At 45.5% G+C, this 27,638-nt stretch overlaps 1 protein-coding gene across 1 annotated transcript; it reads left to right on the plus strand.

Annotated features, from left to right (window-relative positions):
* The first annotated feature begins 215 nt into the window (after window positions 1-215).
* Window positions 216-27,638, plus strand: LOC8043969 (40S ribosomal protein S16). The gene is made up of 6 exons (XM_029966144.2): window positions 216-454; window positions 540-585; window positions 999-1,100; window positions 13,452-13,548; window positions 14,626-14,673; window positions 27,463-27,638. The coding sequence occupies exons 1-6, from the start codon at window positions 255-257 to the stop codon at window positions 27,606-27,608; spliced, it is 639 nt and encodes a 212-aa protein (XP_029822004.2). The 5' UTR covers window positions 216-254; the 3' UTR covers window positions 27,609-27,638.

Raw genomic sequence — 27,638 nt, forward strand, 5'->3', positions numbered from 1 at the left:
GCGAAATCTGCCGGCACGCCGTATTGCCGCAGAACGGCGCTGCTATTTTGGCACAAGTGATGTCACGAGAGCTTCCCCCCATCCACCAGATGAAAATTTGAAATCGTTTAATTATGTTTAAAATTAGTTCTCCTGTGTTTTACAGCGCAATATTTATATTTCCGACGTGGTGCCTGTCCCTAGCCCATATTTATGCAACAAGATCGGCGCTAAAATTTCGTTTCACTACCCCTTTAACGCGCCCATTCCTATCTATGCGCACAAAACCAGAACCGAATCTAGATCCTGCTTCGAAAGCTCACCGCCTTTCGTTTCCGGCGCTCCACGTTAAATCCCGCTCAATCCCGCGGAACGAGATTTCCCAGCGTTTCCGGCTCACGCCGCCGATCTCTCTTTTTCTGTTCTCTTGTGAACTAGCGCAGGTTCAGTTGTGCCCAATTATCAAAATGACAGCGTAAGTTTCTCGTTTCTCATCAAACATCGAGAACACGTCTCATGGAATGTTGGAGGTCTAAACCTTTGTTCCGATTAATTTTCAGCGCCGCTAAAGAAGCCATTCAGTCTGTTCAAGTCTTCGGTAGGAAGGTAGGTGGCTAGGCCTAACTGTCGGCAACTTAGCCGTGCAAACTTTTTCTTTTAACACGAGTGACTGCGAGTTCTGATGTTTCTGAGAATGAATAGCCATTTGAAGAATGCGGTTTCTACTCACTTTTTATTCTCAATGCCGTCGTTTCGCTGCATGATCGCGTTTCAATGGCGTGGCTAGAGAAAAGCAGTTTCCTAGCACGGCTACACGTGGACGCCAGCTTGCTCCGGTGTTTGAAGCAGCCGTCCTAGCGCTGAAATTGTCGACGTTTTGAGCGGTTCTCGTTCTGTTGCCGACTCGGGCCTGGGTTAATGGTGACTGTTCCTCTGCGCTGAGGCTCTGGTATAGCCGGCGCGGTTGTTGGACAGTGCACCATGACGTTTGCGGCTCATGCGCGCGCTTGTTCCCGCAGAAAACGGCCACGGCTGTCGCCTACTGCAAGCGTGGCAACGGCCTGCTCAAGGTGAACGGCCGGCCGCTCGAGAACATCGAGCCGCTCACCCTCCGCTACAAGGTGCGTACCGCTTTGGTGATCGGTCACTGCTCTGAACTGAAGCAATGGAACGACGAAGACCCGCCTCAGGCGGCGCAATCTCTCGAATCCCTGTCGTTTCTGGTTGTCGGCACTAGCGTTTCATCGACACTCGTTAGCGAATTGCACGCTTCCGTCATCGGAGGGCGAGGTCGAATTCGGCTCTGACAAGGTGAGCCAAGATGCTGTTAGCAGGTGACTTGGTATTATGAGCGATGCATAGGGGTTTGTCAACCGCAAGGTGTTGTTCGCAGACAGCAAATAGAAGTGGCCATGGCAAAGTGGTATTACAAGCATGCAGAGATGGTGATCATATGCTGTTTCAAGTTGGAAGAAATTGACAAACCGGTACTTGCGTTGCAAACCTCAGTATTTATTCATTTACCCTAAGGGCATTAGTAGGGGGCGAATTCATACGAAAAGAACACGTTGACAGTTGTGATACACAAAAGCAATGCGGCAATAGACGCCCGGCGTGATAACCGCTGCGCCACGACTGCACTGCTGTACAGACTCCAGTGTCCACCGCTGGATACGCTCGGGGCAAGCACGGGATGGTGAGAGGCACTGCAAGACCTCCCACCGTCTGTGGGTAGCTGAGATAATCAGAAACTGAGGAAGCTCTGACCTAGGATCAGAATTGGGACCTGGGAGTTTATGGGCCAAATGTTTACATTCTGTTGGAAAGGTGTTACTGTCGAGACCGGTTATAACGAAGTCAATGGGAATCGGAAATCACTTCGCTATATGTGTTTCTCCATTATATACAAGCTCATACAAATAACAAAAAAAAAAACAGGTCGTCGCAGACGCATGTTTATTGAGAATACAAAAAACAGTCAAGGGTTCCCCACACGTGTCCTCTAGCAACTGCGGGAAGCTCCGATTGAAAAAAGATTTTGCTACATACGGACCGTGTCGACAGCTGCGATGGCCCCACGGAGGACGTACGTTTATGCGCACTCCGTCGAGGATGGCACGCTTTTGATTCGAGGAGATTGCCATTGTCTTCCCGTCAAGGTGCCGGGACTCTGCATTGTTGAGTGGCAATGATTTGCTGAATCTATGCTTGAGCAAAATAGACTTTCGCGCAGAGCGACCTCACCTACCAGACACTGACACGGATCACGAAGCAAACAAAGAAGCGCGCACAGCACGCTGTTCGTGATCAAGCGTGTCTGTCGTCGGTATAGAGAGCCTAGATTTAAGAGATGGGACAACTGCTCGATTGGGGTCACGTGGTTTGTGGGCCCTGTCTGCAAAAGGAGCTGCAGCATGCAAGGAGTCAACTCAAAAGCATTCACCTTCTGCGCACATGTCCGCTTCTCCACCCAGTTTCCTCGCCATACTGGCCACGCGTCTATCAAATGCAGGCGTACTAACTGCTCCCTCTCTCAAATCTAGGCTCTCCCCATGATCTCCTCAGGAACTTAGTCACTAGCGCTCTGGACGTCCCTATCGTCGTGCCACGACGATTTTTCCACGTGCGATGTGGTGAAGCCGCTTCCCAGATAAGGACCAAGAAGCAGACGGTGGCCTTTCCAGCACCTTCTGCAGCCTGCTCTGGGTGGCTTCTAGGCGGCGGCAGCAAAGTTCAAAACTTTATTCTTTTTTAAAATATCAGAAGGGTGATTTCAGATAAGATCGACCAAAGGGTGGCTGGTCGACATTTTTAAATCAACTGATGTTTTTATATGACATTGTCTAGTGTCTGGTATAAACGAATCCACACTTAGTTTTGACCAGAAAAAAAATTTGGAGACAAGAAAAATCGTAAGGCAGGGAGAGGTGGACAGTTGCAATAACGCGCACTGATGGAGGGGGCAAGTTTGAAAGTGAATAATTAAAACAATAAAATTAGGAGAATTTTAAAACTTTTTACAAACAAACTATGGGTACAACTTGCTTGTAATATAAAGTAATAATATTTATTAAAAATTTGTTTAGTTTTCTAAAAATTGCCAAACATGCCTGCTCGAACGACAAATGGCAAACTTTGGAAATCTGTATCTCATGAAATAATTTAATCATTATTACATAACTTGCAGACATTATTTTACTAATATATGGCTATTATTGAAAAAATAAATAAGGCATCTGAGTGACACAATAGTTACAATATAGTTAGGCAAACATGGGAAAAAAATGAAACAAATAAAAATTCCAATGCGAATAAAAAAGAAACACCACCTTCGATTTTTTTTAAATTTGGGTACCCTGTTATACTCTATTTCGGCATTCATTTCTATTAAAAACATGTTGCATCATTGCACTGTGAAAGAAGAAACAACTCCCCAAAGTAGGGTCCTTTTTCAAAGCCTACACTTAGCAGTGTCCTATACAAGAAGTGACTCTAAGTTCCAGTTTCATGAAACTTGCACAAATCTTTTATATACATTTATTCAGATGAGGTCATTGATAAAAAGAGCGATCGGTGACACAGTAAAAGGGAGGAGAAACTATATACAGCATTTTACATAAGCGTACAAAGTGGTATCATATTAGAGACTAATGATTTGAGAAAAGATGATGCAGTGTGAAGTTGTACCTTCCGGTATATTTTACATCTAGAGTAAAATAAATAACTTTACTTCCACACACAAAAACAAAGATATAATAGTAAGATATTTAGGTTGGCTGTGTATTTACGATTACAAACAATTTCAGATGACGGATGCCATAGTGCCTAACTGGAGCAGCTTCGATGCTCTTGGTGTATGAATGAATCGTGGCAAGCCGATATATTTTATCCTGCTCGAGGATAACATTTTGGGATTTTTTTTTATAGTGATCAGATAAAAATTATTAGTAACCACCAACAAAAACAGTAGGTTAAATACCCCGTGAAGAAAAATGTGATAAATAAGATGTCCCTGCATTCAAAATGAGCAGTCCTTGGGAAATCAAATTCGGCACTTTACGCTAAGGTTTTCCTCGCTGTACCCATTTAATAAAGTTGCTTCCAAGCAGATCCGACTGTCCGTGCTACATATACGTCACAGGTCCCTTCTGTTGATGACTTGCTGAGCCGCCACGCGTGCCAAGACTGAATGCCAGGGAAGGCGCGCACCGTCAGCCACTCTTCTTTTTTTTTTGTTCACGATACCGAACAACCTCATTTTTGTCCAGATATACAAGATGCACGCCTTTCAGTTTCTTTGATAGAACGCTCACCATTGTCCTGGCCGTCTGAATTGCACTTACTGAACGTTCTCTCGGGTTGTTCAGCGTGGCCTGGTGCTTCACGAGTCCGCCAACTCCGTCACATGCATTTTTCCCATGTCCAGATGCAGAAAATAACCACTGGGCTTGTGGGCAATCGTCCTTTGCAAATTGGTGAAGCTGGTAGCGATTCTTGAAATGACTGGCGGCGCCGTCACTTACGTACGTCACGTACGAGTATACCGCAACGTTGTCTTCAACCCACTCCTTCACTTTTTCTAGAGCCAAGCAAGCGTGAGCGGCGTCGTGACACAGGTCCTCACTGATGATGGCAAAGCTGTTTGTAGATTTTCTTGTCGTCACTACACATGTAAATATCGAAACTTGTTTTTTTTTCCAGTGATATGCTTGCACTTCGTCAGGAAGCACGATGGTCCAGTTTTCAGCAAAGTCAAAATGAAAGACAATGCTCCCGCGTTGCATGCACTGTTTTTCATCGTAGATCGCTTTACCTTGCCTTTGCCGGATATGGTTGTGAAGTACCCAACTTCCAACCGTCACTTGGATGACTTTTAGGAAAGTCTCAGGTTCCAAAGTTTTTTTCACAAGGTCGCCGGACTCCCATGTTGCAAGCACAATCTCTTCATCCTCCGGGATATCAAGTTCCTGGAGTGTAAGAAACTGGCCTTTTGGGCAGTGATCACAGTCTCCTTGAAGGCACAGTTCTGTTGCTGGGTCGCACAGAAATGCCGAGTTCATTTCACCAGTGTTGAATGTTGAGCCTGTGACGTTCTCTAGAGCGGCAATACAAAGATAATAATTGGCGCAGCGCACACAAACGCACACTTCCTGGTGTGGAATACATTGGACCCATCTAGAGTGCAACGAATAAAATTTCGTTAGCCCAACGCCGGAATCGGGATGCTTGTCTTTGTATATACGGAAGGCCTCTCGTATTGAGCGTGTCATGAAGCGCTTTGGCACGAACGTTTTCTCTCCGTTGAGCATGACAGAGATGACGTCCTTCTGGTTGGGACTTTGGCGCGAACATTGTAGCTCGTCTTTCGTGAAGTACTCTAGGGCAGCAGACAGGTTCTCAGGGCTCACCTTGCACCTCGTGTAAGGATCCGGCTCATACCACACGCCATGCTTTTCCTTGAGTTTTCGGGATTTACTGATGAGGTACATTGAGGCCTGTGGAATCATCTTTTGAACCTCATTCTTCGTCAGTGTTGACGGCAGGAGTGTAAGCAGTTGACAACGTTCCCGGAGAGAGGTGGCGGTTTCAAAGGTCTGCCGAAAGTTGTCCACCCACTCAGTGCATGTGGAGCATGTTGGTTCGGACGACCCCGATGGTGCGTCCCTGTCGTACGCAATACGTAGCCTTGAGCGTATATTCTTGACAGCAACCTGCTCCAGTTCTGTCTGCTTTCTCTTGACATAGGCAGGCCTGTCCCGACTTCTTACGACGCTTGGTTGTCTCAGCGGCGACACATCTGTAGGTAGTATGCTGCGATTTAGATCTTCAGTTGCTTCTTCAGCTGGCACAAATATGTCAGGGCACTGCTCTGAGCTTCGCATCGAGATCTCCTTAGTGATGTGCATGAAGCAATGGTAGCACAGGTAGTCCGTCGCACTCACTTTGGTGGAACAGTCAGGCGAAAGAATTTGCTTCAACGAGTTTAGGTCCAACTCGCCGACACTTCGAAAATTCCGCTGCTTTGGTATAGTCTTTTTGTGTTTGCAAAAGTAATCTGCACAAAACACTCGTTCGGAGCTCCAGGACGTCTTCATAATGTATACATAAATAATAGAAATTAAACCCCAACTGATGGCATATAATTGCCAAGTGAAAGAACTACTGTGTGCACAAGTGACAAGTCCGAGGCTGAGGAGCTCACTCACTGCAAACATACATTTGAAAAGAGAGGTCACAACTGAGGCTGTCGGCAAAGCTTGATCCACGTCAAAGGAAGAAAGAGGGAAAGTCTCCAGACAAAAAATTGTGGTCAGCGGCCTTCGAAAAAGACTTTGCGGGATCGCACTGTCGTCCCTCCACGCGCTGATATGAAAGCACCCGAGCTTCTACCACGTGGTTCATGACACAGCCTAAGCCATGTCGGCGACCGGTTCGCGAGGGGTTGGCGGTGGGGTTACGTTGATGGTCACTCGGATTAGCCCTTGCTGTACTGAGCTACCGCCTGCAGTGCCTTATCGCCGGCTGGTGTCAACAACGAGAACACACACACCCTGTCTACACCAAAACTACAAGCGTTCACCGCACACGCGTCGCCGCCGCTTTTAAGCTTTTGTGAAATTGCTTTCTTTTGCCGCGGAGAACCGCCTTATCTTAACTACGCGCCTGAAATCCTTCCAGGCGGGCATAGACAATATCAAGCGTTTCGAGAAATGCCCGTGGAGTAGAACTATGGGAAAATTCGGAGCCCGCGATGTCGATATCGTCGCCGTTGTGTTAGTACGCCGTCGCGTACTGCAGTTCCCCATTGGGGGAGGGGGGGGGGGGGGGGCGGTCTTCTTACGATAACATGGCGACAGCGTTTACACTCTATGTATTTACGCGAGGCTCGAGTATTTGGGGATAATGCTGCCGGTTGGTGTGCCCCTTTGTGCCTGATATTATCGCCCGTGATGCCAGCGAGTGAGATGGCGACAGGCATGACTGCTCAGTAAACAGGCGTCGGCGGCAATGTTTTGCTGGTTGAAGTGAACCCCCTTGTCCTTGACAGCGAGCGGGGAAATGCGAAAAAAAGATTGTATCGGCCGTTTTGCCAGAACTAGCGACGAGTGTCGTCTGCGGTTTCCGGCAACTATTTTGCCATAATCGTGAGCTTAGCGAGGAAATGATTTTTGCTAGCCACAGAACACTACCACGCAGAAAGGGAATGCTTGAACATGTTTTTGTTCTGGATATATATCAGGGATATATATGAGAGAGAGAGAGAGATGAAGGTAGAGCGGAAGAGGGAATAGCATATAGTGTCGCAGGAGAATAAAGTAAACAAAGTTCCTAGTGGCCGATGGCTGCATGATCTTTTCTCGGATCACTAGTCCGTAATATGATACCTCTTTGTACACAGTAGTTTCTCCTTAATTTAAGTGTGTGAACGATTTCTTTAGTTATCATTGGCCTCATCTGAATAAAAATATATAAAAGATGTGTGTTGGTTTCATGAAACTGGAACTCAGAGTCAGTTCTTGTATAAAACACTGCTAAGTGTAGGCTTTGAAAAAGGACCCTACTTTGGGGAGTTGTATCTTCTTTCTCAATAAAATGATGCAACATGTTTTTAATGGAAATGAATGCCGAAATAGAGTATAACAGGTTACCTAAATTTAAAAAAAAATCGAGGGTGGTGTTTTTTTTTTATTCGCATCGGAATTTTTCTTTGTTTGATTTTTTTTCCATGTTTGACTAAATGTATCCTAACTATTGTATCACACAGATACCTTAGTTATTTTTTAATATATTAGCTATATATTAGTAGAATAATATCTGCAAATTATATCATAATGATTATATTATTTCATGAGATACAGACCTCCAAAGTTTGCCGTTTGTCGTTCGAGCAGGCATGTTTGTCAATTTTTAGAAAAATAAATAAATTTTAAATAAATATGATTACTTTATATTACAAGCAAGCTATACCCATAGTTTGCGCCTAAAACATATTAGAGTTCTCCTAATGTTATCGCTTTAGTTATTCACTCTCAAACGGGCCCCCTCCATCAGTGCGCGTTAATGCAACTGTCCACCACCTCATGCCTTACGATTTTTCCTGTCCCCAAGTATTTTTTCTAGTCAAAACTAAGTTTGGATTCGTTCATACCAGACACTAGACAATAACATATAAAAACATCAGTTGATTTGAAAATGTCGACTAGCCATCCTTTGGTCGATCTTATCTGAAATCACCCAGAAAATTTCCCTTTGCTCCATCTGCAGGGGCCACCTAATTTCTTTCGCTAAAAACACACAAATGCATTGAAAAAGTGCAAATGGGAAACCGTGATCGCTTCGCTGTAGCCGCCATTTTGTTATAGTCATTATAACTGGTCTCGACACTAAAACAATTTGTGATGACAACCAGTCGGGTAGCTTGGAGATTCTCCTTTGCGTGCAGTGATTGGGAAAGTGGAGGGACACCAGAAAGCCTTTTGTACTGGTGGACCAACATGGTAGCCTTTATCCACAGCATGTTCTTGCTGTTGTTAGGCATTGTCATACCTGTCATGTCTCAGGTGTTACCTGGAAACCGTTCAAATTATGGTTGTGTTTCTTGTTTGTGCGGATGCGACTTGGCATCGGTCTTCTGTTACACCTGCAATTGGTCGGTGCATTAAAAAACTGCCCACTTTCGTCCATACTCCAAGAACAAAACTTACAAAGTAGGTTTTTTTTTCCTGTTTTCAAACAAAAAGATAGTTTCTCAATCAGAAAAGGTCGGGCGATTCGGAGCATATGTTTGCAGTTTCTGTGTAGCAAACACTTTCTGCGTTCAATTGTGGTGGTGGTTGAAATATTGAAAAGTTATTTTCTAGACAAATAAGGGGAAGGAATGACTGCCATATTTTGGAGATTGATTGTTACAGATGAGTGGGAGTGGTTGATTCCGTGGGAGGAGCCATTGACTTACAGTCACTGCAGACATGGGGTGGCTAGGGTCACGAATTAGTAATGCAGTATGGCGGGGAAACATTTGGTTGCCAGAGCTCTGGTCGTGGTTGCTAGACCTGTTAGCATCTTCGAAAGAATGCCAAACTCCCAGTGCGGGACAGTCTAACTTGTACCAAGTGCCGTTTTGTGGGTGTGACCGAGAACGTTGGACCGTTGCTTCGGTAGATGTTTCCGAAACGGGACGATGCAAAGTGTTGCGGACGTAGACAGACGACAAGAAGGTCCATTATCGGAAAAATCGCTACGGGTGTATGAGATGTAGTGCCGTCCTCAACAGTGCTGTACTCTATTCCCCTAAAGCCATGGTGGGAGGCCCGCCGGAACGGTTGGCCGCCTCCCGTTCATCGCCTGACCCACGTGTGGGCAAGAGTGTAATCATGAAAGAGAGGGGTATGTCCAACGAGGACGTGACTTCCACCACAGTCTCGACTTGGGGGTGAACGGAGTATATAAAAACAGCTGCTGCTGCTGCTGTTTTTCGTAATATAGTTGTGTTTTTCTTTTTCTTCTTTTTGAGAATGTCGAAGGATATGACTAAGCTAATCCTCGAACTAAAAGACGAAATAAAAGAAGAGTTCAAGTCATTAGAGAGGGACTTCCGAAATGAACTACGTGAGATAAACAAAGAGTTAAAAGAAATTAACGAGGGGGTGAATTTCATAAATAAGGACGTGGAAGACATAAAGGCAAAACTTGATGCTGTTGTGAGCGAGAACACCGCTCTTAAGAAGGCAAATGTAGAACTGGTTGCAAAATGTGATGCTATCGCAATGTCGCTAAAAGAAAATGAACTAAGGCTCGTCCAGTGCGAGCAATACTCGCGGCGTCATAACATTGAGATAAAAGGGATCCCTAAAATTGACACAGAAGACGTCACTGAACTGGTAACTAAGCTCGGAGACATAATCGGAGAACCGATTGCTATTTCCGATATTGAAGTATGTCATCGTGTTCCGACTAAAGAGATGAGCAAAGCAAACGTGATAGTTCAATTTCAACGCCGGCAAAAAAGAGATAGCGTCCTTAACAAAGCAAAGCAAAAACGGATAACGTGCCAGGACCTTGGCCTGAATGAAGAATCGCCCGTTTATGTGAACGAGCATTTGTGCCCCTCTATGAAAAGGTTGCTCGGAATGGCTGTGTCGAGGAAGCGTCAATTCCAGTGGCGATACGTCTGGGTGCAAAATTGCAAGATTTTAGCTAGGAAGGCGTATGGAGCCCCTATCGTTCAAATCTCATGTGAAGGCGACCTTGATAAGATCTGCTAACCCCAAGGGAAAAGGAAAGAAAGTATTTGCTTGGGTACGCTTTTTTTTCGGTATGGCTGTAAATCTTGGTACTATGACACTAGAAGATCTAAGTGATTTCTTAAAGATCCAGACTAATACAAAAACTAGCTTTTTCCATTTAAATGTACAGTCTGCACGATCGAAAGGAGATGATCTTGCATTGTTTTTTGATTCCATCGAAACTCCTTTTAACGTTATAATGTTAACAGAAACATGGTATAAGGACGATGATGATGCTTTTGTTATTTCTGGTTATTATAATTTTATCTTAAATCGCGACTATGGTCGTGGAGGCGGTGTGTCATTGCAGACTAATGTTTCCGGCTTTGTGCTCCTCAGTGATTACTCTGTTGTTACGCCACACTATGAAATACTCTGCATTAGAAAAAACTGTCGTATTTATTCTGTCATATATCGCCCGCCAAATGGAAATATTTCGGTCTTTATAAATTTTTTGGAAGAGTTATTTTGTTTTGCGAACGAAGAAGGCTGTAAATTGTATCTGGGTGGTGATTTTAATATAAATATGCTCGAAGCTTCCCGCATTACCGATGACTTTGCGAATTTGTTGACGTCAAATAATTTCAGTAATGTCATAATTCCTCCAACTCGGGTTTCGTGCTCAACGTCAACATTGATTGATCTGTTTATAACCAACGACTGTGAAGACAACGTTAGTGCTGGTGTGCTGGGCTATGGGTTAAGCGATCATCTCCCTATAGTTATGTTCATTATTAACAATGTACCATGTAATAGGGCTATCAACCCTCCAGTAATGTCCCGAAATATTAGCGCTACAACACTCGTTTAGAGAAAAAATCGGTGCTATCAATTGGAGTCCCGTGTTGAGGGAAACTGATAAGTGCTATAACCTCTTTTTAGACCTGATAAAAGAATTCTTCGTTTCCGTACAAGGAACTGTAATAAGAAGTGCAAAAAACCATGGGTCACTAAACGACTATTAAGACTTACTAAAAAGAAGAATTTTCTTTATGGCAACTTTCTTAGGACACGAAATGAAAAAATATTGCTAGAATTTAAAAAAATTTAGAAACTTTGTCAATGCAGAATTGAAACGAGCTAAACACCGCTATTATGCAGATCTATTTGATATATCTTGCTTAAAGCAGCCCGAAGTCGTATGGAAACATTTGCACTCCTTAATACGGAATCCAACTCAAGATAGAGCAGTCACTAGTATAAGCATAGGCGATAGAACTATTTCTGGTGTAGAGCTGGCGAATATGTTTAATGATTATTTTGTGAGCGTAGGGAAAAGTAGTTATAACAGTTCTGCAGCAGATAATATCCCCAGAATAAACGAAACCATGTTTTTAAACCCATGTGATACTAAAGAAGTACAATCTACTTTCATGAATATAAAAAACAGTCGTAGCCATGACTGTGAGGATCTTCAAATTGGGCCGGTGAAATTTGTAGTTGACTTGCTATTACCGTGTATAACTCATCTGTATAATCTTATATTGTCTTCCGGTATATTTCCTAAGAGGATGCAAATTGCGAAAGTATCCGTAGTATATAAAGGTGGTGATCGCAATGACATAAGTAATTATCGACCCATATCTATCCTTCCTGTCTTTTCGAAACCGATTGAAAAAATTGTGCACTCTCGACTACTACATTTTTTTGAAAAATACTCGCTACTGACTGATTCTCAGTTCGGCTTCAGGAAACATAAATCTACGGAAACCGCGTTATTGGTGCAGAAGGAAATGATATTAGAAAATTTTGAAAAAAAACTTCTAACGTTGGGTATATTTATAGACTTAAGCAAAGCTTTCGATAGGATAAATCACCAAATTCTTCTAAATAAACTTGAACGTTATGGCATCCGAGGTATCCCATTATCGCTCATAACGTCTTATTTACAATATCGATCCCAATATGTTCGAATTGGAAATTATGTATCTACTACGGAACGAATTTATTCCGGGGTTCCTCAGGGTAGTATTCTAGGGCCTCTATTGTTTCTCGTATACGTGAATGATATAGTAAGCATCGAAAATACCGCTAAATTTATAATGTACGCCGACGATACCAGCATATTTTTTTCTAGTTTCAAAGAAGACCTACTTACCTCCATAGCAAACGTTTTTCTGGGTAAATTAAAACATTGGATAAATATTAACTCTCTTATTCTTAATACCACTAAAACTAAGGTTGTCCTATTTCAATGCCCGGGATCGTATGTTCAAATATCACGTGATTTGTATTTTGGGTCATGCAAATTAGAATGTGTTGATACTGTTAAGACTCTCGGTGTTTTATTTTCTAGTCATATGTCATGGAATAATCACGTAACATACATTCATAAAAAACTTTCTAAAGTTGTCGGAATTATGAATAAATACAGGCATATACTTCCCGTAAACATCAAAAGGTTAATTTACAATTCCCTTTTTCATTCTATAATCTGCTATTCCCATTTAGTGTGGGGAACAACTACTAAGAGCAATTTAGACAAATTGCGTCTTTTACAGAAAAAGGCTGTTAGAATAATTGAAAATGTACCTCGTGATTATCACTCTCTTCCTCTTTTTGAAAAACATAAAATCATTGATATATATAATATGTATTCTTCCAGATTGATTTTAAATTACCAACAATGTGTAAGAAAAAATATTAACATAATCTTAGACCTTGCTAAACTAGAAAAAAACGAGTCCATTTACGCATCGCGTCATAGGCCCCCCTGGCGTCTTCCTGTATCTAGAACAAATTTCGGCACTCAGAGATACCGCTACCAATTACCGCTATTGTTAAACGTTCTTTTTTCTCATGGAATTGATATATACTCTGTAAACAGTCGTACAATACAAGACATTTTGTAATATAAAATCACTATTTACGTTTCAGATAGCTCTAAATATGTGTACTTAGATGGTTTTTTTTTTGCTGTTGTTTTTTTGTGATTGTTATATACTGTGTTCTTTTTTTGTATTCATGTCAGTTCCGCTGCTGCTTTGTATTGGGGCGCTGGGACTCGTCAAGCTGCTACGTGCAGCTTTTTTTCCAGCGCCCTTGTCACGAATGTATTTTTGTGGCAGAAAATAAACTGATTTGATTTGATTTGATTTGATATGCGCCGCTGCTGGTTCGTTCCGTAATGTCCGTGAATGAAGCCTTTAAAGGTGCGGCAAACTGAACTGCTGCCCCGTTCCCCAGCTGCTGGAGCCGATCCTCCTGCTGGGCAAGGAGCGTTTTGCCGGCGTGGACATCCGCATTCGGGTCAAGGGAGGAGGAAACGTGGCCCAGATCTACGGTGGGTCCCTCTCGCCGGTTCCCAATCGGTGTATGGCGTCGACAAATGCGCCCTGACATTTCTTTTAGGCTTCTGCTTTAGAACAGTTCCTGGTGGAGATGCCAACATGTGTTGCCAGCATGCTCTTTGGTGCTCGAGTAACTTAGCAAAGGGTCTCTTGTAAGGGAGTTTTAGCAGCAGCACCTAGAAGGCTTCCCTTTATTATCTTCACTGGTTGGCCCACGCGGCGACGCCTCTTTCGCTTCGCACACCAAGAGGTGCACAAGCTTGAGCGTGTTGGCCGCTTGCGGCATGCCAGGGATTCGCCAGCAGGAACGTAATATGGAGCCCCAATTTTTTTTGGGTGGTGTTGGTCTCAGTCAGAATGTAGAAATGTTATTAGGGCATAATTGCAAGGGGGGCCGGGACTCTGTCGCTTTTGCTTTGACCCTCCTCGAGCAGGACCCCACTTGCGTTATGCCCCGGGTTGCTCAAGCTAGTGGTGCTTTGCGCTGAGCCCGTCACGGTGGTCTGTCTGCCGCACTACCCGACAGCAGCGCGCGATTCTTTTCCCTTCGATGCGATAGCGCCGCGACCGTAGTGACAAGTGTTGTATTAGCTTTGGGACGAGAGTGCCTCGCTGCAGTGGTTTGGTCGATCCCCGCTCTCAGTCGTCTCCCCTTCCGTGCAGTTGCGCTCGGGAGACAGACCATCCGCGGATGTTTCGTCGCGCAGCTAATCGGTACGCGAATCGGCCGGCGCCGAACTGGCGGCTTTTTGGACGCAAGAATTGGATAAGCAAACGCGCCAAGCGGGAAAGAACATGCGCGTTTCTATGGGAGGGAGCTCAGCGGGCCGGCGCTTCTGAGCGTGCAAGCCGGGAAAACTTAAACAACTGGGTACACATCAAGGAGGTTCCACCATGGTTTCTTTTTTGTTCGATTTATTCTGGGGAAAGCTTCGAAAGAGTGAATATGTCCAAGTGCAGAGTGTGAAGCCAGTTGGAGTCTGGGATAGTGTCTCGATACTTGCGAGAAAGTATGCTTTCATAAAGTAGCGTTTCTTGTGACCCGCGCACATTTCTCCTTTGTTTTGCAGCTATCCGTCAAGCCATTTCCAAGGCTTTGGTGGCGTACTACCAGAAATGTAAGTGCCCTGGCTCTCTTCAACTGGGTTCCGAGGAAGCCCAGAGCTCTCCGGAGTTACTAGAGCTAGCAAATATGGTAAAGATGTCGCTGGTCTGCCGCTGGCGTGGCCTAAGAAGAGGGGAGGAGCCTGGGAGAGGGGAGGGGCTATTGCGGAGCGCCAATGGCGAGGTGCGCGGAGGGGCGCGCGCCGGGAAGCAGGCACGGGCGCTGCGGGCTCCTATTTCAGTTGCTTTGTCGGAGTACAGATGGCGCTACGAGCGCGCTGTCGCGTGGAGTGGGGAAGACAGGGCAGACGGGCGCACCAAGGACGCGGACACCTCTTTGAGTTGCTTTGTCAGAGTACAGATGGCGCTACGAGCGGCGCAGTGCGCTCGTGACGGTTGTGCGCCTTTGCGCTACGCGGTGAAACGGGCGCACGGTCGCACTAGCGACGCCGGCGTGCTGTCGTGACGGCTCTTGCGGCGCGCCGCCGTGTTTCGCTTGCTTTTCACGGCTCTGCGCTCGGTCGCGCGTCGTCGCTCTCTCTGCACGCTTTTAAACATTGCGCTAGTCACGCGATGAACTTGGGGTCCCTTTCGTGCGCGCTTTTGAACTGCAGATGACGGGGCTCTTTAGCGCTTTTGAGTGTACACATTTGAAAAGTGATGGCAGTGAGGTCTTGTGAAAGTAATTCGGAATACGTAAAACAATCCCTGATTGATAGACAGTTTGACGTCTATTTTTAGGTTATTGGTTGTCGTATCAATACTGCTTTTCTTCTAGCAGTCTGCTAGCTGAAAGGCTCAAGACAAACAAAGACAACGCACTGGGTACATGACCTCGCATTAACGGAGATGAAAGCGAGGAACAGAAATAACTCTCGAACGGTAATAAAGTTGTTATTTTTGCATGAAAAAGCAATGCTTGTAAATTGCGAAGGGAAATGAATTTCCTTATCAGATATTCCTGCTTTCTTTTCACAAATTTCTTTTTCTTTTCGTAGGTTTGTTAGTTTGTGCACGGGTATTGTGACTCAAAATTGGAGCGAGCAAGCCAAAAGGCACTTCGGCGCAAAGCAGCAGGGACTGGGTTAAAGAATTTTACATATATCCAATTTTTTGGACTGCACAATTAGTTCACATCTCTCGCCCACCATCAAACAACTTCTCACTCAGTGTATCAATAACCTGAAAAAAAAAAAAAAAAAATACAGTACAAATATTTCTACTTGTGTAGGTGATCAACCCAGTACAAAAGGCTCTGGATCAACCAATCGAGCGAGCACGGAAATAGAAACCGGAGCAGCTATCATCCAAGCATTTCAAACTTCGCAGTGTAGCAACTGCTGCCAGGCGAAAACAATAAAAATAAAGGAACAGCTGCACTGCGCGAAAAACTGGCTCCCACGCCACAATGCCCGATTGGAAATTTTTTTTTTTTTTTTTCGCGGTGGTGCTTAGATACGTGTTCCCCACCAATACAAGCCTCGTCATCGTCCGTTTATTAGAGCTCAGTTATAAAATTTATTGAAGTTTTTCGTGTTTTGTTTTTTGCTTCCAAAGCACCTGTCAACGTGCTCCTGGCACTACTTGACCGCGCGCAGAGCAGAAGACATCGCGGTATTACAAAGTCCCTACATACGAGCAACTCTTACAAGCTGCGACATTCTTTGAAGCGCCGACTGCGTGACGGTGCAGTTTTAAGGAAGCGAATGGCGGCGCACAGCAGAAGACTGAACGGAATGGCGCCATTTTGTTCCAGTGGAATCTGCTTCGTCATTTGTATACATGCCTTGAACCTACGTCACATGACGACGTTGAACACCGGTAACACCCATGCTGGTGGTTGAGTCGATGGTGATTCGCGGCAAGAGCCTTGGTAAACTGCGCCGCGCTCGGTTGTAGCAATTGCTAAGTGCCCCGCCCAGCGTTTCGTCGGCATGCCCCGCGACAGAGTAATCATCAAGTTAGAAAAAGTACGAGCAGCAGGAAAGGAATGCGGGCGCGCATTACTGAGTTTGCGGACGGATTTCATAGCGGCGAGCGACCGCACTTTTCTACCGTTGTTTACGTTGGTGCACACCTTTGCCTCTGCTTTCTCCGTTCTTCCTGTGGATACCCTTGGCCTTTCGTTTCATCACGCCGTTTCCACGCTTCAAGCGCACATTTGGGCTGTTTGCCCGGCCAGACGGCGATCGGTCAGCGGCGCCGCCGTGTGCACGCTCACAGAGACGCCGCCGCCGGGGCATCGGCTTGTGCCGTCTGCGACACGATAACCTTGGCAAGGAGCGAAAGTGTGCACGTGAGCTGTTTAGGAAATATAATTTAAACCTTGATACAAGGAGAGTCGTCTTGTTCAGTATTTTGTTTTTCTCCTTTTTTCAGGGTTTAGATAATGACGGTAACCTTACTTTGCTTACCAGTACTTCGCGAGATCGTAAATGTTTTACTACAAGCGGCTTTTTTTTTGCCGACAGGATGGTTTTTTTGTGTCAAAACTTCGTTGGCGGCATATGGAAACTTTTTGCTCATAGCGCAATCGCACCCACGCTAGCAGCCGCCTGCCGCTCCTTTTATAACGTCACATTTCTCCATATCGCTAGCAGGGAATCCCGATGGACAATGCCCCGGCCAAAGCGATAGGGCCATTGTCTCAACGTACAGCTATGCCTTTCCTTCTCCCTCAAACACCGCCATTCGCGTTAACCACACCCGCGCCGAGGGGCCAGACGTCCTTCGTCGCTGTGTCGCCATCGAAGTCCGGACGGAGGAAGAGGATAATCCATGCGGTAAGGGATAATCCCACAAATGCGCCAGAAGCTAGGAGAAGGCGGAATCTCTCCAAGGCTCTCGGGACGAACTTCGTCAGTCAACTCAATAATCCTTCGTTGAAGGCCACGTTGGCGACCCCAAGGCGCCTCTCGCTTTGCTTCCGGGCACAGCTGACCGGAGCCATCCGCATATTTGTGTATGGGCGACGAAAAAAATAATAAAACGCTTCAACCTGTAAATAGTAATAAAAATAAATAAATAGAGGGGCGGCAAAACGAGAATGTGTGACGGCTACCACTTATATCCTAAATATATTATATTGGCGTAGCGACGGCAAAACAACGTTTTCGTCGATACTGGGGCGCCCTTGTGAAAAGTGTCTATACTCCATTTCACTAAAACCGTGCAGTACAGCCAAAGTTACAGGGGAGAGAGCATGTGCTAACCTGTTCACGAGGAGGGAACGGGGGACGGGATTCCCTCCTTCCCCCTTTCCCTCCTCTTGAACAGGTCAGGGGTACACTCTCTCCTGTAGCTTAGGCTGTACTGCACAGTTTTAGTGAGACGGGGTATAGTCACGCGATAACGCAGTGCATGCGCACTTAATAATACTAGTAATAATACTATTAATAATATAATAATTATACATTTTTATTCATAGCAATAAACAAATACAAATACAGGTCTGCGTGAGCCAAGGGAGGCTTATGTTGCATGACCTTGCGGTACAGCCCATTCCTTGCAGAAATAGCAGGTAGCAACATAACTCACTAAATATTAACTGTAGATTTATCACTTGGTGATATCATGTAATAAATTTCTTCAGACTCTTTTTGAACCCATGGTTAGAATAAGTTATCTGGTAGCTCATTAAAAATCTTCGGCACGTAAAATTACCTAATGCTTTCCCCATAATGAGTATAGATACGAGGAATTTCAAAGCCGAGTAGTGTTCTAAATATACGTGGGGCCAAACTCTCAGTTTTAAAATCACTGCATCGAAAGTGACAAAAATCAGCCGCCTGAATAAATAACGAATAGAAACAAGACAATTTGAGTAAACTAAATAAGTTATCACCTGAGGTGTTGAAGTAACACTTTTCAACATCCCCCTCAGAATGCTATCAATTCTGGCGTGCCATTGTCGAAAGCAGTTAAAAAATAGAGTTACACCATACCTAAGGACACTACACCAAACAGTGCATGAGCATTTTTCTACTTGCAAACAGAAGGTACACCTTTAGGTTATGGAGCTAACAAGATACACTTGCGACCAATCTCCGATAGAAGCGTCCGCTTTCAAACGGCAAACGCTCCCCACAGTTTGAGTTGGACCCTCTCTACAATCTAGGCTACAATCTAGGTAAACTCAGTTTTCCGAGGGACGTTTTTAGATTTCCTTTGTTTATATAACTACTCTGGGCCCTGACTTGATGTGATAATGATAGTTAAAATGACACCGCCCCGCCAACGTGCTCGCATTTTTAAAATAGGAGAGCAAGTACACTGTCGTTCCCGTTGCTCAATTCACTCGCGAATTAACCAAGCTCGATATGTCTCTATGAAAGAATCAGTTAATTTGGCAGTTCTTGCTTTCCCGAAGATTTTCATTGCAACACCCATGTACTTGTCTTTTCATGGCGATATATATATATATATATATATATATATATATATATATATATATATATATATATATATATATATATATATTTTTTTTAAGGCGAGAATTCCGGGCTTGTAGTTTTATCTTAGGCAGCAATTGCTCCTGCTGATCGAGAGTTCTCCGAGATGCATTTTTCAAGGAAGAGTTCACGCTTGCAGCCTAGTCGCGGAATTGTTGTACATTACAAAAAACTGGGAAGCAAAACATAAAGCGAAACAAAGGGCAAATGAACACAAATACGGTATGTAAAAACGATGTGAAAAAGTTGATAAAAGAGGGCCAATTTCCGAGCGAAAATGAATAGGCGAGATGAGATCACGATGGCGCAGGCCATTTCTAGTACTTGAGACATGGGAACCGGGACTCGTAGCCGGTTGCCTGCGGGCTGCGTCTCGGCGAGTCGCGGGCGCATGCGGTCCGCGTGTTTGAGACCCCTGATCTAGGCTATCACGAACAATAGGCGAAAGAAGCGATGCCGCCGGCATGATCCTTTCCTCGTTATGTCATCACTCTAAGTATCGAAGCCGATTTTATATAAAGGCATTTTGTCTCGTTTATAGGCGTCAGAAAACAGTTCCGATAACGCGTCTTGCTCTCTTTATGGCGCACAAAACAAACATTATTGGCCTCGAGACCCAGATTGGATTGTATGGAAGCGTGCTTTTGTTTATCTATGGTTCTCCATGAGGCATGTGGTGATTCCATTTGTCCACAATGCGGGTGGAGACAAAGCATCCACACCAGCGGCACAGAGCACGGGCAAGGGTACAGAGCACGAGCTCTTAGCACTTGATCCCAGTGCGCGAGCGCTGCATTGGCGTCTCCCATGGGTTCGGCCTCACGTGCATAGCATTCCTTTTGCTTCAAGTAAGTGTAAAACAAAGCGTAGTTCCGATTTTTACCGTTTGAGCCGTGTCGATTGAATCTCGGGGCGAATAGTCGGGGTGACAGGCGAAGAGCGCAGTCGAAGCTCCGCCTCCAGCGCGAGCTTTCTCGTTTTGAAAGCGGAAGAGTGCTCACGCAGCTGTAAGAAGTATTCACTGGACGCCATATTTGTGGGTGCTGTTTAGAGCGCAAGCTCAGAACGAGCTCACATCAATAGGTTGCTAAGACCGGCACTCTTGATGGTGCGGAATGCACGTTGCAAAAGAACTGTGGAAGCTCGGCATCAGCACGCGCTCAGCATTCGCGCACACAGCTATGGCCGACAGTGAGTACTCACTATACACGCAGCCAAAATACACTCTAGCCAAAGCGCTGCGAAAGACAAAGAGCGCGTGATGGAGGCACTGACTGTAAATGCCACTAAGATGGCCGCAATGCCATCAAAAGCATCTCTTTTTTTTTTTTTTTTTTTGAGACAGGAAAAACAACTTTGTTCTGCGACGTGCCGGGATCGTGGATTTGTACAAATTCGTTTTGTTAAACGTCTCACTTTCCTCAGTTATTCGTCGTTCTGTTACATGTCATTCGTAGTGATTGGCGATGCAAAAAAAAAAACTGACAATTTTTTTAACACTAAAATTGTTGCACTACCCCTACAAATGGGCGGTGCAAGGATATTCAGTTGGAATGTGTTTCACTTTACACGAGTTTACTGGCGCTCGTGGGACCCATGTATACTCGCACGCAACACCACTGACCGAGAAACCTCTTTCTTGCAGTGTAATTTCAAGGATAAAAGCGAGCGTGATCTTTCAGTCTATCCTTCGCAAAACTTGATGACGTGCGTGGGGGTCGCAGTGTTGGTATAGTCCCCTAGTGATAATATTTAAATGCGGCTCATAGATTGAACCCGAGCATCGCGTGAGCACTCGATTTGGACTCGTGATAATCGATAGCTCGACAAGCATTCGGGTATAGTGGCTCGTGTGTCCGATCGCGGCAATCACGACGCCGAACCCAAATAATGTCTGAAACTCAGCTCGTGTCCTGTGCTTTGCCAACCTCAGCGTGTGGCTATGATCCACACTGGCGGCATATCATTGACTCCAGATCACTCGGCCGCTTGTTCTGACTGCGAGTTAAAAGAATAAACGCTTTTTTTTTTTTTTGTTTTTTGTTTTTCTGCGACGTTCATTTCGTGCGGAGCAAAACGAACGCGTGTTTTATTGGTCATAAACGTGCAGGGATTCGTTCTAAGCCAGGGGTTTCAAACACGCGGCCCGCAGGCTATCAGCTTCGAGTCCCGCGGTTCCAATGTCTCGACCGCTAGACATGGCATGCGCCGTAGTGATCTCGTGTCGTCGATTCATTTTTGCTCGAAAAGTACCTCTGCTCTTTTAACGTATCCACATAGTTTAAACTTATCCGTGTTCATTTGCCCTTTGTATTGTTTTATTTTTTGCTTTCCAGCTTTTTGTAATGCAAGAGCGAGCTATTCGTTGAGGGATGCATCTCGGTTGCGCGATCTCTCGATCAACAGGAGCAACTGCCAAAAATAAAGCTTAAAGCTCGGGATTCTCGCCTTCAAAAAAATATAAAATAAATATCACCATCAAAGGAGCCACGAAACGATTTTTGTACCTTCGCCAATTACTACTTAAAATCACTCACTAACGTTAATAACTGAATAAACTTGACTTAGTTTTTCTTTCTAGGCAATGGGCAGTCACTAAAAAAATTCGAGAAATATGCAAGAGCGAGCTATTCGTTGAGGGATGCATCTCGGTTGCGCGATCTCTCGATCAACAGGAGCAACTGCCAAAAATAAAGCTAAAAGCTCGGGATTCTCGCCTTCAAAAAAATATAAAATAAATATCACCATCAAAGAAGCCACGAAACGATTTTTGTACCTTCGCCAATTACTACTTAAAATCACTCACTAACGTTAATAACTGAATAAACTTGACTTAGTTTTTCTTTCTAGGCAATGGGCAGTCGCTAAAAAAATTCGAGAAATATCTATATGCATCGTCTATCCCCTCAAATCTAAGCCAGAACAAGCGGCCACGTGGCCTCGTGCCAATCCTATGCCATTAAACGGCTCCAGGAATCTAGGAATTGTTACGGCTATTCTCATCACCGCAGTGGGTACACACGATCCGAGTGTCCGCCGAGGCATTGACTGTTACGAGCCGAAGTCGAGTGCCCACGCAGTTGTCGTGTCTATAAGCCTACACTCAAATGAGTTTGAGACCACTGTACTAATACCCCTGCCAGACGGGCACGTTAAATGACATTTAAGCAAAATGACATTACAGCTCGGCCAATCCGAGTGTTTAATAAGCCACGCTGCGCGTGCACCCGCCACATGCAGAACTATAGCATCACGAGCTGATTCGCCGAGCGATGAATGACATTCAATCAAAATGACATTTACCTTCCCGTCTGACGTGGGTATAGGCCGTATTCGCGCAAAATACATAATTTGTTTTACCGCCCCCTTTATGGGCTAGTTTTGATTTCGTCTTGAAAGAGCAAGATATAATTGTTTTTTCTCTTTATATCCAACGGTCGCATTATGAATTGAAATGATTACGCATATCTTCAAATAGATCCGACTTGTGTGTGAAAAGTGCATCAGTTTATTCAGTGCGAATGAAAACTCTGTTCATGTTCATCGCAGAATAAAAAATCTACTATATTTTTCCTTATTCCACTCTTCTATGCTTTGTCTTACTTTCATACAGCTTTTTGTGTTTTTATTTGACTCTCCGCGTAGCTGGGTAGTCTAAAAAACAAGAAAACATAATAGTCCCAGAGTGCCAGACTTCTAAACGGTACGTCCCTACGGTGGGTTTGTACGATTGACGTATGCGAGCCATGTCTGAAGAAGTCAACTAGAGGTGACGATACGTGGGGAGAAACAATTTCAGAGTAAAAGTAGCGCAATATTTTGGCTCAATAGCGTTCTGAACAGTTTGTAGTCGTAGATAGTAGTAATAGGGACTTTTAGCAATCCGCTACTGAGTTTCGCGTACCGCACTACCGGAGCCTCTGAAGCATGCTTCTAAGGGCGCGCCCCGATGATACCTTGAGCGGACGGTAGCGCAGTACGCGGAACACGGTAACGGATTGCTAGAAGTTCCCAATATCAATGTAGAATTCCATTCTAACGGAACCTGACTCAGAATTCGCCACCGTCCGAAGCATGTGCACTTGCGCCGCCGAACAACTGCGCGTTTCAGCACATGTCAACGCGTTACGATCCCCCCCCCCCCCCCACACACACACATTATCTGGCACTCCCAAAAAAGTGTCGTTAGATGGCTGTCCATTTTTCCATGACTCTCATTCTGCGTATGTATGACGGTTTATGAGTTGATGGGAAACTCGTACATTAAGATTGATCGAATTCGCTTGGCTTCTTTCGTGCCTTTGTCAGACTGGCACAGTCTCCGGACCCCCTGGTATCGATCGGCAAGCTTGGGAGAATGAAACAATCAAGGGCTCGAGATTGAGTATGATAATTGAGCTTAAAGGTGTCGCACTAAAAAGGGCAACGAGGATGTCTTATTTCTTTTTTTTTTTTTAATTTTGGTATTAAACTATCACGATACTTATGTTATGAAATTTCTGAAATGCTGTCATAAAGAAAGAGAAAGCAAGTGACTGTGGGAGCCTTCCGGGAGCCGCGAACGAATGTGTACGTCCACACGGCCACAGGCGGTCACTGGCGGTCACACGACAGCACGACAGTGACCGCGTAGCCTCCGCCGTGCATTGGGAGCGGCCGGCGCTTGGAGGACGGTGACATCACGATGTAGGGGACGCCCCGCTTCTTAACACTGTAAAGTCCCTTCATTATTAATTTTACAAGTAACGAGAACCAATCCAAATGACGGGGCCCATTCCGCTGAAACAAAATGGCGTCATTCCGTTCAGTCTTCTGCTGTGCGCCGCCATTCGCTTCCTTAAAACTGCACCGTCAAGCAGTCGGCGCTTCAAAGAATGTCGCAGCTTGTAAGAATTGCTCTTATGTAGGGACTTTGTAACACCGCGACGTCTTCTGCTCTGCGCGCGGTCAAGTAGTGCCGGGAGCACGTTGACAGGTGCTTTGGAAGCAAAAAACAAAACACGAAAAACCTCAATAAATTTTATAACTGAGCTCTAATGAACGGACGATGACGAGGCTTGCATTGGTGGGGAACCCGTATCTGAGCACCACCACAAAAAGCAAAATTCCAAACGGGCACCCTAACGTGAGGGCCGGTTTATCGCGCAGTGCAGCTGTTCCTTCATTTTTATTATTTTCGCCCGGCAGCAGTCTGAAATGCTTGGATGATAGCTGCTCCGGTTGCTATGTCCGTGCTCGCGCGATAGGTTGATCACGTACACAAGTCGAAATATCTCTACTGTATTTTTTTTTCATCACTTGATACACCTTGTGAGAAGTTGTTTTGAAGGTAGGTGAGAAATATGAGCTAATTGTGGAGTCCCAAAATGATATATGTATAATTCTTTAACCCAGTCTCTGCTGCTTTGCGTAGTTGTCTTTGGGCTTGCTTGCACCGATTTCGGATCACAATATCCGTACTGAAACTAACGAAAAAAATGTGAAAAGAAAACATAAATATGTGATAAGGAAATTTATTTCCCTTCGCAATTTTCTACCGTTGCTTTTTCATGCAAAAATGATAACTTTATTACTATACGAGAGTTATTTCTGTTCCCCGCTTTCATCTCCGTTAGTGAGAGGGGGGGGGGGGGGGGGATCAGGTACCAGCACTATACGTAATGCGTTTTCTTTCTTTTTTTTATATTGAGCCTTTCAGCTAGAAGACTGCTAGAAGAAAAGCGGTATTGATACGACAATTAATAACCTAGAAATAGACGTCAAACTGTCTATCAATCAGGGATGGTTTTATATATTCAGATTAAATTTTACAAGACATCACTGCAATCACTGTTCAAATGTATAAACTCAAAAGCGCAACAGAGCCCCGTCATCTGCAGTTTAAAAGCGCGCACGAAAGGGACCCCAAGTTCATCGCGTGACTAGCGCCATGTTTAAAAGCGTGCAGAGAGAGCGACGACGCGCGACCGAGCGCAGAGCCGTCAAAAGCAAGCGAAACACGGCGGCGCGCCGCAAGAGCCGTCACGACAGCACGCCGGCGTCGCTAGTGCGACCGTGCGCCCGTTTCACCGCGTAGCGCAAAGGCGCACAACCGTCACGAGCGCACTGCGCCGCTCGTAGCGCCATCTGTACTCTGACAAAGCAACTCAAAGAGGTGTCCGCGTCCTTGGTGCGCCCGTCTGCCCTGTCTTCCCCACTCCACGCGACAGCGCGCTCGTAGCGCCATCCGTACTCCGACAAAGCAACTGAAATAGGAGCCCGCAGCGCCCGTGCCTGCTTCCCGGCGCGCGCCCCTCCGCGCACTTCGCCATTGGCGCTCCGCAATAGCCCCTCCCCCTCCCCTCTCCCAGGCTCCTCCCCTCTTCTTAGGCCACGCCAGCGGCAGGCCAGCGACATCTTTACCGCAAATATCCTTGGCCTTCACTGCCGCCAAGTAAAGTGTTTTTACAGTCAGTCACACACAAATGGGTGAAGGCTAATTAGCAGCATGATGCTTCACATCCATGTTCCGCGAAAATAGGGGCAGCTCGTGGATGGTTACAAAAACCTTCTTTTTGTGCGAGGCTCATCAAGATATTAGGCACTGGAGAAAATCGGCCATCCGTGTTTTTGAAATGTTCACGTTTACTTCACCGCCTTGCGCACAATAAGGTCTCTACTGGGGTCACAGTTACCATGGCAACAAAGCCTCTGCCGAAAGTGTGCACACGCAGAGTCTAAAGCCAGGAACAGTTGGCATAAATTTCCTAATGCCGTCGTCTCTTACTGGTTTTCACTAGAGTCGCCGAATGTTCCCAGGATATCGAATTTCATTCAGTCCGATTATCGGAAGTCAATCCCGCTCAATCCAGTTCTGATTGGCTGTGTGGCAGAAGTTGTCAGTTGACCATTTTAGAGATGAACCGAAAACAACAAATGGCATATCAAAAAATGTTTCCGTGTTGCCGTGAGTATGCTCTGGTGGGTGCTCTGTGGATTGACGAGTTAGGACCGAGCGGAAGGTGCGTTTATTTGCTAATCTGGTTTGCCGGCTCGGTTGTTCACTCCGGTTGCGCCGGTGCTGCGCTTCAGACTCTACGCCTCGGACGCTAAGCCTAATGCTCGACTTGGACGTGTTTCGAGGCGGAAGAGAAAGAGATACGGCGAGGAGCAAGTCGCACGCAGCTCGGAACGAAGGAAAGAACTTTGATGAGAACAAACCATCGTCGCCACAGACCAGGAAAGTGGATTGAGGAGCACTTGACTTTGGCCGCACACGGCAGCGCTGCGTCGGGGATGGGTCCGAGTGCAACTGCTGCGCCGCGACTCGGTTCTGAAAAGGAGCTTGGGAGTTTCGGCACTCTGGGAACATTCAGTGACTCTCGTTTTCACGTACGGAGTGGTTCCCACATTTGTATCTGGTTGCGATCGGCCAACAACGAGATCAAACTGGAACGCTTAGCGGCAGCATACATTTTACCCGCAATTCTTTCGCTGCGAGCTTTAAAGAATTCCAACGACGTGTAAGAGACGGTAGTGGACGACAGAAAACGCGACCGCACGCTGGAAGACATTCTGGCTGCCTCGAGACATTGTGCGTGGATTTGATCTTGTAAATGGTGCAAAACCTCGGGTCTAGTTCCACACAAGTGGGGAGAGGGGCCACCCGATACCGGTGTGTTTTCTCGTAAGCCTTCAATCGCACGTGACCGTGGTGCAGTCAAACGCAATTACGAACCAGCCTTCGGAGAGCCAAGACAGAAAAGAAAGAGTGTTTCTTGTTTTTGGCGGAATATAATCTAGGGACGATGCTGCTGACAAGAAGCACCCCCTTGTGGTTTGTGCTCGATTTGTGCCTCTTATTTAATATTTTATTCTTATTTTTGTTTTATGCATTTTTATCACATTCATTTAATAATTTCTCGGTAATTTTTTGTTTTGATTTTTTGTTTCTTATTTTTATTTAAAGCCCATTGCTCTAGCTGTCAGTTGCATTCAAATAAAGTTTATTTACTCTACAAGACCAGCTGTGCTAGTAAATCGGAGGATGTTCGTAGCGCAAGATCGTCTGCTTGCTCGAGCGTACCGGTACGACGCCGAGCTCTGATTGGTTTCGATTGGAAGGATGCTGGGTAGACCTCGAGGCAGATAGCATAGAGGTCTATCCTCGCAATCAGAGCTCGGCGTTCCGACGTTGCTGCAACCCCTGTGCACGAACCGGATGGTCTTGTGCTCCATGTAGTATGCAACTGCCACAGCACGGTTTTGTTAACCCGGATTCAACGGGTCTGGGAGCCAACCCCCGCCGCAAGTAGTAATTTGGGTGGCACCCAACGGTTGCCGGATACCGCATGCAACGTGTGCCCCGTGCAGATGTGGACGAGCAGTCGAAGAAGGAGATCAAGGACACGCTGATCCAGTACGACCGCACCCTGCTGGTGGCAGACCCCAGGCGCTGCGAGCCCAAGAAGTTCGGTGGACCCGGAGCACGCGCTCGCTACCAGAAATCCTACCGTTAGATTCCTCCCAATAAAGCTGTTGGCTTTGGA

This window comes from Ixodes scapularis, unplaced genomic scaffold (genome assembly GCF_016920785.2).
Source record: "Ixodes scapularis isolate PalLabHiFi unplaced genomic scaffold, ASM1692078v2 PGA_scaffold7__128_contigs__length_106722199, whole genome shotgun sequence".
In the NCBI taxonomy this organism is placed as follows: domain Eukaryota; kingdom Metazoa; phylum Arthropoda; class Arachnida; order Ixodida; family Ixodidae; genus Ixodes; species Ixodes scapularis.